Genomic DNA, 10,796 nt, shown 5'->3' on the forward strand with positions numbered 1-10,796 from the left:
AGTGATGAGTCAGAGATGACACATGGATGGGAAGCTTGGAAGAAGATAATTTTGGGGAGCAGGGGATAATAAATTGGTTTGGACATGATATGTTTCAGATGTCTGCTAGAAACCCTATTCAAGATGTCTAAAAGGCATTTGTTGATGTGATATTAGAAAGCTCTGGAGAAAAGTTAGGGCTGAATATATGGATCTAGGAATCAAGGATAGAGATAGAGCTGATACCACCAAAGAAGAAAGCATAGAGAGAAAGGGGTTTCCAAAACACCCAAGATGGAGATCCAAGATGGCAGCCCCCTCAGCTTACCAGGCATCTGCTGACAAAAGAAGAGCCTTCAATAAACCTCACTGGGATACACAGACTTTGTCCTGTTCTATTTGCCACTTCTGGCTTCCACTGCTTAAATAATATGGAAAATGAGCAAGAGGGCTTGAATGAGTTCCCTTTTCATTTAAAAGAACTATGGGGGGCAGTTGGGTGGCTCAGTGGATAGAGAACCAGGCCTAGAAACAGGATGTCCTGTATTCAAATCTGGCTTCAGACACTTCCTGTGTGACCCTGGGCAAGTCATTAATCCCCATTGCCTAGCTCTTACTGCTCTTCTGCCTTGGAGCCAATACACAATATTGATTCTAAGATGGAAGGTAAGGGCCTAAAAATAAGTAAATAAACAAATAAAAGAACTATGGACTTAAAATATAACTAATTCAAACATCCAAAACCTGTGGGCAATAGAAAAACTTCAATTTAATTTACTCTCCACTGGATAAATGAAATGGTCAAAATGGATGAATATTATCAACAACCATTTGAAAAAAATATTATTACTAACAAAAGAAATACACAGTCAAATCATATTAAGATATCACCATATATATTAAATTGTTGGAGATGGAGGCAGGCCTTGGGAAGACAGGCACCTGTGAAAACTGAAATGATCCAAAATAAAATTCTCTGGAAAACTATCAAATTATGGAGGGAAAAAAAAACCCCATTCCTGGGGTCGTCAAGCCAGGAGCATGTATATTGGGCTTATAGGAGGGTCTGTACCAACTAAGAACTATGCAGATTCTCAGCAGTGACAGTTTATTGGGTTGAGGGATACAATTTTTAGGGAAAATGACACAGGCTAAGGGATTAGGCAAATCTTTTGCAGGGACAATGATCAGTAATAATTTACAAGATGGAGACAATGGATTTAGATTACCTCAGTGGCTCTAAGCACGGATTTCTATTGGTAATAGATCAATATGTCAATGGTTGACTACCTAGTTAGGTTTTTCAGGGAATTCTTGTACCAGTGATTCTTAGCAGGACATCTGGTAACTTGGGTTGAAAAATGGATTGAGTTCACGCTGAGGGGAAAAGCTATGTGTCTTACTGCTCCTAAGTTAATGGCTATCCAGAGGCTTTGTGTTCTGGGCTTATTTCCATAGCCTTGCTGAATGGAAAGCCCCCGGACTATCTCCCCCAGAAGTTTTACATCGTGAGGTGTGTTGGGCACGGAAGTCCCTGGTCTTCTTGTGCTGCTTCCACAATTGAGTTTACATATGTCAAGGAGTTCATTGACAAAAAGGCCCTGGTATGTTGGTCCAAATTCACAGCAGCATGATTTGTTAAAATAAAAAGCTGGAAACAAATAACACCCATTTATTGTGAAAAATCTGAACAAATCTTGGCATGTAGATATAATGGGATATTGTTTTGTTAGAAAACAACAAATGGATTCCTAAAAATAAAAGGATTTAAACGAAGTAATGAAAGGGAAATATGGCAAACCATGGAAACAATACACACAATGAGAACCAAAATGGACCACGGTAATTTTAAGACCAAAACTGCACCAGAAGAACTGAGAAAACATACCTCCTTCCATTTTTGCAGAAGTGGGGACCCACATTTATAGAACATCACTTATATTTTCAGAGAAAGTCGGGCTGTTAATTTTGTAGAACTGACCTTTTAAAAGTAAAATGGAAGTCTTGCTGTGTTAGGAGGAGCAAATATATATTTTAAAGTCAATATATGATACAAAGACAAAAAGGTAGCAGAATAAGGGGGGAAATTTTATGGTTAAAAAAAAAGGTGTCAGGAAGAGGTTGAAATACATCAGCAAAATGTTATACATGCTATTTGTCCCTCCCTTTTTTTCTTAACTTCTACCTTCTTAGAATCAATGTGTGTCAGTTCCAAGGCAGAAAAGTGGTAAGCCCATGGCAACTGGAGTTGTGACTTGCCCAGGGTCATACACAGCTGGTTGGTATCTGAGGACACATTTGAACCCAGATCCTCTTGACTTCAGGTTTGGCTCTCCATTCCCTGAGTCACCTAGCTGTCCCTTCCCTCACCTTAAGAATTAAGAAAAAATATTATGGCTTAGGGAAGTATATTTTTGGCAAGTAATTATGTCAAAACAAAATTTATTCCCCAAAAGGTTTCTTAAAATTTCAATGGAAATTTTCATTCGGAAACTTGAAATTTGAGGTAGGCCAATTTCATTCAGCAACAGGGACCCCCTTTTGCTAAACAAAATCTTTAGTTATTTACATAGTTTTAAGTATTTTACATGCTTTAATGGACTAAGGAAAACTATGGTTATTAAGATATTTAATATCTACCCAGGCAAAATAACTAGCAATGACAGTTATTCTATGAAGCACATTATAAAATCTAATTTTGCTGACTGATGGTACTGCAAAATTACTGTCATTCACAAATAAAATTTAATTGAGAAAATCCTCTCACACATCAATGTGCTTTCAAACACCACACACACATGCATCAAAGAAAACTTACTAGCGAGTGTGTTGAACTCAAGTAGATCCCTGTGCATCTGAAAGGGAACGTGTGCTTTTTGTTCATCTTTTTACAAAACCACAGACTTTTCCTAACAAGGCATTGCTCATTTTTAAAATAATGACTTACATTGAGGACAATTTAATAAATGATGCTGCTAAATACAGAAAGTGAATACTCTCCAGAAAAAGTATTCCAAGGTCGACCTGAGGCAAGTTCTCTCTCACTTGTCATCAACGAGCTGTTGAAGGCGGTAGTTGATCTTTCTCAGGTGTTGTGCTGCTCCTGAAATGCCTCTGGCTTCCAACAGCAGAGCTGGCAGGCTGCATGCACCATACTATTGAAGGAAGTCATTAAAATGAGCATGACGTTGGAACGACCCAGGTAAGCCAAGGCACCTACCTCCTACTAGCTAAACCGTACAATTCTGTGGCACTGTCCCAGTGACCTGCTCTCTACTCAGGTGCAGGAGAAAACTCTGGCCTTTGGACAGGGCCCTAGAAAATGGGCAACTCTGGGCGAATCCCCTAACCTGCACCTCTTAAACGGGCTTTGCTAGATTAGCAAGTTGTGGAGCCTGTGAACTGCAGCCCCCACTGGGGATGAGAGGCTGCTGTCCTGGGCCGTGAGGCGGGCACGAGCAGCTCGGGACCGCAGAGGCCAAGGCCTGGTTCAGCCTAGCGCTGCCGCTCGAGCGGTCTGCAGACACGCGGCCCGAGGCGGTGGCTACATTTTAAGAAGCAGGATCTCGGGGTCTCTGCTCAGTCTGTTTAGTGCTGTGTCTTCATGAAGCTAAAGAAAGCATACAATTAGAGAGAGCCAAGGGAAACCGAGGGGAGAGGAAGAGGCAGAGACTGGGAGCGCTTCGTTCACCACCACGCCGGGCAGTGTGATCACTACTGAAGCAGGATTTCCTCCATCCTCCCGGGTACAAAGTGTGCTTATCAGGCCAGTTACTAGTTTGTTCTTTCCCCCTAGTGTCATGCTGCGATGGGGTTAATTTGCTCTCTCACAAAGTAGACTGATGTTGCCATACCTCTGTGTGTGTGTGTATGAAAATATATATACATGTGTATGTATATATAAATTCATTTTTCAAAATCATTAATTCTTTAGCTTCTGGAAAGTTTCCTTAAGTAGAGAGACAGTAAAGCCACTCCTTCAATAAGCCTGCTTTCCGAAAGCCATCTATCCTCATAAAACAAGGTCCAAATTATGAGAGACTCCAGAGTAGAAACCTGTCCAGTGGGTGCCCGATGACCACTGGAGGTCATCCCAAGGCAGCTCCAGCAATAGAAAAGAACTTCAAGAGGAGCTCCGGAACCCATGCGTGACCCTAATGAAACAACGTCTATCCCAGGACACCAAACATGGCCTGGAAAGAACACTGCAGGCCTTTGGGGTTTCTTGGTCCTAACCTCTGCCAATGTGATCCAATAATGGTTGGATTATGCTCGTAAATGATTCCTAATACTCTTTCTCAAATATGGTAACCTAAATTGTGAGCTGGGACTTTACCCAACTAGACACTTACCATGAGCAGGCGCTATGCTAATCGCTTTATAATTACTTGATCCTCACAAAAACCCTGAGAGGTAGTTGCTATTATGTTCTTCATTTTACAGATGAGGAAACAGAGACCAACAGGGTTAAGTGACTGGCCCAGGGTCACCCAGCTAGGAAGTATCTGAAGCCAAATTTGAACTCAGATCTTCCCAATTCTAGACTCAGTGCTCTACTTAAATTTCATAAATGCTTGCTGACTGATTCTGGAGAAAAGTGGCAAAAGTGGAATCTGCCGGTTTTCTTGGATGAAAAAAAAAATTATTCTCTATTCTTATAAGGGTTTGTACAAAAGGCATAAGCCTCACCTTCAGTTTTCTGTAGCAAGGGTCTTTCCAGTAAAGCATGACTTTCATTTTCTCTATTCCTTTCAAGTACATAGCTTAAAGTAGTGTAAGGAACGGAGACTTTTATTTGTCTCCAGTGATGTAGGCTCCTAGTTGGAACAGGAGTGAGTGCTGGGCCTGGAGTCAGAAGCCCCGGGCTCGAATCCAGCCTCAGACCCTGGCCAAGTTCCTTAAGCTCTATGTGCCTCAGCAGAATGGAGATGGTAAGAGCCGGGCGGGCTGTGGCGCGGCTGCGAGAAGCACCCTGCCAGCGAAAAGGGCTCTCCTCAGCCGCTCGGACCTCCACGGAGCCCACCCGCGCCCTCTGTAGGCGTGCAGGGCCGGAGCTCGGCTCACCTGTTCCCTCTCGGCCTCGGCGGCAGGGCGGCTCCTCCGAAGAGCTGCATAGTCATCGTGAAGGTGCTGCAAGTTGGATAAAAACCACGTGGCTTCCCTGAGGGAAGATCTTCGGTGCTTCAGTTCCTCATACTTCCTCTGAAGAAGCCTCAGCTGGGGCTCGCTCCTGAAACAAAGGCGCAGCCTGAGCTCCACAGCCGAGGACGCCCCCTCGCACCTGCCAGCCCCCGCACCCAGCGCACGGTTCTGGGTACCTTATAAATGTTGGTAAAGGAAAATCAAGGGTGGGGATACATTATCTCCAAGGTACCACCTACTTCTAAAATTCTTTTTTTTTTTTTAACCCTTAACTTCTGTGTATTGGTTCCTTGGTGGAAGAGTGGTAAGGGTGGGCAATGGGGGTCAAGTGACTTGCCCAGGGTCACACAGCTGGGAAGTGTCTAAGGCCAGATTTGAACCTAGGACCTCCCGTCTCTAGGCCTGGCTCTCAATCCACTGAGCTACCCAACTGCCCCCCTACTTCTAAAATTCTGGCCTCAGGCACAGCCTAGCTGGGTGACCCTGGACAAGTCACTTCACCCCCATTGCTTGGCCACTCTTCTGCCTTGGAACCAATACACAGCACTGACTCTAAGATGGGAGGTAAGGGTTAAAATAAAATAAGAATCTGTAAGCATGTATCCTGATCTATATCAGTTCAGTGAGGCTCCCATCATGTGCCAGGCCCAGTGCTGGCACTCTCACTGCAAGAAGAGGGAACGTCCCTGCTCTCAAGAAGCTCCCAGCCTAACAGGGCAGATGGCACAGGAGGGGCCTGCAGGAATAACGTTCCAAGGAAAGACACTGGAATGCACAAGGCCTGCAAAGGTTTCCCGCAGAAGATGAGATTTGGGCCCAGGCTTCAAACAGACACTTCCTCCCTTCCTGGCTGTTATACGGAAACTCTGGGAGCAGAGAGTCTCACCCTTGATTGACCGGTGAGGACCGTTGGATCTTAGAATGTTCCCAGGGGCCATGAGGACAGGGGAGACAGCGGTTGGCCAGGGGGGCATAAATACCCTGGCAGCCCTGGCTGAGGTTCCTTTCCTTCCCTTGGACCTGAGATCGGTGGATCCTGGTCTTTTGGGATTGGTGACTTGCTTGAATCAACCTCGCAATATCCTCCTGTCTTGTACCTGTCTAACACTGTCAACCTGTACCCAGACCATCATCTTCTGATTCTACTGCCCCTAGATATTTAGGAAATCAAATCATCTGTAGTTATCTAGGTTTCCCAGGGCCCGGGAGGGATCTGGGAAGTGGGCAGGAGAAGAAGAAGAGGGCGGAAAGGGGTGGATCCTGAAGGCTGTTTAGGCATAACATCTAGCAGAAAGAAGAAGCTGAAAGACATCAAGCAGCAGCTTGCTTACTCTGTTTGGCTTTGGCCAGGCTGAGCCAGAGGAGCTAACTACCAGAATCGATTACCTGCCTACGGCTCATAGGGTTTATTAGTATCAGATTAGTTAGGGTTTCCCAATTCCTTTATCCATCCCCAATACCCCATCTTTGCTAATTATAGATAAAGCCTTTCAAGTACCTTCCTGGAGTGGTTATTTCATAGCTTCTCTGGGAAGGGAGATATGCAGTCAGATAAACTGTTACCAAGGCTAATAGAGCCCAATATCTATCATCAATTAACCCCAGGTGGGAGCTGAAGGGATACCATCCATTGACCTGAAGGATCCTGTCTGGGCACTGTTATAAAGGAGGGACGTGTCACATCATCTAGCTAGGGCAAGCCTCAGTTGATCTTGCTCTAGCCACCTATCTGGACTCCACTGCTGTCACACAATGACCAGTGGTAGTATCTAGTTTAGTTTACCCTCCCTCTCCATCTATCTATCTACATCTATTTTTATTTTTATAACAATCACTTACCTAATTTGCTGCTCTTGGGCTTCAAAGAGACACTTCCTTTTCTTATTGGCATCTGTGATCGCCTGAGTGACATAGGAATGAGCATCATCACAATCGCTGCTTACATTTCCATAGAGCATTAAGGAACAGTGATTCCTGTTATTATAAAAGCTAATATTTTTATAGTGCTCACTATGGGTCAGGCTCTGTGCTCACAGCAACCCTAAAAGGCAGATGCTTTTATTATCCCCATTTTAGAGACAAGGAAACTGAGGCAGACAGGGCCAGTCTGAGCTCCGGGCTTCCTGTTTGCAGGCCCTACTCTACTCATCCTATCATCTGCCTGTCACAAGAAGGAGACGGCATGTTGTCATGGGAAGACTCGGCCTCCTGAGGTCACAGGCTCATTTACTTAAGAGCCAGAAGGGCCCTTGTGGGGCAACCCTGTCATTTAGAGATAAGGAACCTAGGGGCAGCGAGGGGACGTGACTCCCCTCTGTTCACACAGGGTGTAAACATCAGAGACAGAATTTGAACCTGAGTTGTCTGCTCTAGAAACAGGGCTCCTTCCATTGTACCACACTGCCTCCGTAGGTAGGAGGAGCCCCAGAGACCATTAGATGAGCTGAGACAACCGCTGACTCGCCATCAATGGCTTGGCAGAAATCCAAAACAGAAGAAAAGAAAGAGCTATCACTCACTCCAGGAAGGAGCTGTTGGTCATCTGTTTCCTCATCTATAAAACAACCACCTCCAAGTCCCTTCTAGGTCCTAAATCTATGAATCCATACAGAGCCAGGACGACTGGAGCCAATTCCTGGCAAGGAGACATCCCGTCATGTGAATTGACCTCCAAATATTGTGAGAAAAGCACTTTGGCATTCTTAAACCGGTACAAACATGCAAGTTGTCTCATTTGATAATCCACATATAGTGGAGATATTATCTTCCTCCTCATACAGATGAGGTCCAGAGATAAGAGTTGTCTGAGGTCACTTATTAAGTAGAAGAACTGGAACTCAGATCTAGGTCTTCTGACTCCAAAGTCCAGAAGCCCAGGCTTTCTTCCTCTTTAAGACTCACGTGGCCAGGCTGGTGAGGTAGCACAGGCCCAAATCCGGCCTCAGACACTTCCTCACTGGGTGATCCTGGGCTAGATACCAGACAGAGGGTAAAGGTTTAACCATTCTGGATGTGTCAGGAAGGCTCCATTTCATGTCTGCCTCGGATGCCATGTGCCCGAAAGCAGCTCGTTTCGCCCCTGTCCAGCTCAGTTTATAACCGCAGCGCCTCCTCCCAAGGCCTGCCGTGCAGGCCAAACCATGGGAAGCGCTCTGCTCACCATAAAGCACAATCTAAAGAGTGGCTCCCGTTATTGTGGTTATTACTATTTATCATTTTACAGAAGGACAGCACAAATCATGAGAGACCTACCCTGGCGTTCTTCCTTTTCAAGTTTTTCAGTCTCTGGACTTCTGTAAGCTGTACACAAGACAAAACAGGACATTCACATTCGACGTCCAGAACCAGACCGTCTGTCTTCTGATGGACATTTTAGCAGGGAACACACAACTGCCCAGTGGACTGGGCCCTGCTGCTCCAGCGTGGCCTCTCACAAGCTATGGGCACGCTGGCACAGCAGGAACACTGCAGTCCCTCATCTAAAGAACAAGAGAAAATGTGGATGCATCAGAAATGACGGTTTCACATCAGTAAAACTTACCATTTTAATAAGCTGTTCCTTAAAAACTGAATAAAAACTGTCGATTGCTCTCTGACACACTCTAGATGTCACTTGTTGCCTGCAGAGACAAGAAAGAGCATTTACTCAGAGCTGGCCACAGGTATAGGCTGTTCTCTGGGTAAGAAAGATGAATGCATATTTTAGACCCACCAGGTGCCCTTTCTGTGGTTCTGTATAAATGGGGGATGACATTTAAAACTGTCAAGTTGGTCTTCATGACATGAGTCCATTGCTTTTTCAGATTCCAGTGCCATGTAAATATAGTTTCTCTCTTTTTTTTCTTAAAGCCTCTCCTTCTGTCTTATAATCAATACTATCTCAATTCCAAGTAAAGATAAAGACTAGGCAAACGGGGTTAAGTAAGTTGGGCCCAGGTCACATAACTAGGAATTGTTGAGGCACATTTGAACTCAGGACCTCCCAATTTCAGGCCTGGTGCACCATCCACTGTGCTAGCTAGCTGTCCCAAACTAATTACTTTGGATTCTGGGAAAATGGCGGCATAGAAGCAGCAAGGCTCAGACCTCGGTAAAGCCCTTCACCACAATCAAGGACAAAGGGCTCCGAGGGAACAGAAAAACAAATCTGACAACACAACAGAGCTGGGGGGATCCTCCAGCTGAACCCAACTTAAAAGGTACACACAAAAAAAAAGAGAAAAAAAAAAGCCTGAATTCTTGAAACTCTCGGGTGGGAGGGGAAAGAAAGGAGGAAGATCCCAGATCCCCTCCTCCACCTAATGTGCTGAGTCTCCAGAGGATCCTGCAGTCTCTGGGGGGGCTGGGGCACTAGTCCGAGGGAGTGCCTCGCTGGCACAGCTGTGCCAAACTCAAGGCTGTGATCACAGACAGCAGGGAGGCTGCTGGGGGAGAAACTCAGAGAGGGTGAAGGTTCCCTCCATCTTGTGCTCCTCCTTCCCCCCCTTCTCTTGACCTCAGGGCACTCCGAGCTGAGCCAATCAACCACACCCAGGCTTAATCCTATCAATACAGCAGATAAGAAGTCTTCAGAGGGCAGGGAAGCTCCAACAACCCTCCCCCACAGACTACAAGGAAAGTAGCTAAATTCACTTTTTTAACTTTTACCACTAGCTGGGGAAAATCTGGCCTCAGGTCCCACTAACCTAATTAATCAACAAAACAGAGAAGAAGCCCTTCAAGGGCTAAATAGCCCAAAAACATAGATAAAAAAATATGATCAGAGGATCAAGATTACAGCCAATTACAGGGGAGAAAGAAGGAAAAAACATGAGTAAACAACAGAAAAAGGAAAAAACTAATTACTTTCACAGAAATCCCTTTGGCCTTTCCTAGTGTTAGCTAATAAAATAATGTTCAGAAGAGTCTGAAATGATACTTTCTTGGACCACTGTCAGATGACAAAATGGTAATGCCTAGAGAGAGGTCATCAAACTCCTTGTTTAGTGACAGAAGCGATCCTAGTGCAAGCTCTGCAAGCTGTAAGCACTCAAGTTTTTGCAGATTCATTTCTGTTTTCTTAATAGACAACATGTATGTTTGTACACACATATATCCATTTGTATGTACAGACACAAGCTCCCTCACACACATATGCATGTAAGTGTACACACACCTGTTTTTTCTTCTTTGCTGCATTTCTTACCAGTCATTTAAAGTCCAAGTCCAACTCTACCTCTTCTAGGGAGCTTCCCTGGATTCCTTCAGTTAGCAGCAACCCCTTCTCCCTTTTAACCTCACAAGGAACTTTTCTTATTCCTCTTTTAAACACAACTCTACTACATAAATGTCCCATGTTTTTGGACATGTGTCTTCTGTATAGTTGGAAAATCTTGAACCCCTGGAACTGCATTACCCAAAATTCCTTTCTGCATTACCCAAAATTCTTTTTGCCTTTCATATACATGCGTCGTTACACGGTCTGTATATAGTTTGGGTTCACTCTTCCACGTGAATTGAAGGGTGAGTGCTCCCTGTGTTCTCCAGCTCTCTAGTTAAATATTAACCAATCTTTATAAATATTATACTTTGGAGATATTGAATACTACTTTTAAAATCCACACTTCTCAGAGGCAGCGTGGAATTATGAGGGATCAGAGATCTGGCCTCAGAACAAGGGGGCTCTTGGGTCCCAG

General features: G+C 44.6%; 1 protein-coding gene across 1 annotated transcript in view; it reads right to left on the reverse strand.

Annotated features, from left to right (window-relative positions):
• Nucleotides 1-1,635: 1,635 nt before the first annotated feature.
• CENPU (centromere protein U) overlaps nt 1,636-10,796 on the reverse strand; it is a 36,578-nt gene continuing 27,417 nt past the window's right edge. Inside the window, exons 4-11 of the mRNA XM_044681649.1 lie at nt 9,162-9,219; nt 8,663-8,741; nt 8,374-8,421; nt 6,961-7,022; nt 5,044-5,209; nt 2,927-3,134; nt 2,798-2,834; nt 1,636-1,960 (exon numbers count right to left, since the gene is read on the reverse strand). Of these exons, the coding sequence (XP_044537584.1) occupies nt 3,021-3,134; nt 5,044-5,209; nt 6,961-7,022; nt 8,374-8,421; nt 8,663-8,741; nt 9,162-9,219 (527 nt within the window). The 3' untranslated portion in view covers nt 1,636-1,960; nt 2,798-2,834; nt 2,927-3,020. The remainder of the gene's footprint in view (nt 1,961-2,797; nt 2,835-2,926; nt 3,135-5,043; nt 5,210-6,960; nt 7,023-8,373; nt 8,422-8,662; nt 8,742-9,161; nt 9,220-10,796) is intronic.

Source organism: Gracilinanus agilis, chromosome 6 (assembly GCF_016433145.1).
Source record: "Gracilinanus agilis isolate LMUSP501 chromosome 6, AgileGrace, whole genome shotgun sequence".
Taxonomy (NCBI): domain Eukaryota; kingdom Metazoa; phylum Chordata; class Mammalia; order Didelphimorphia; family Didelphidae; genus Gracilinanus; species Gracilinanus agilis.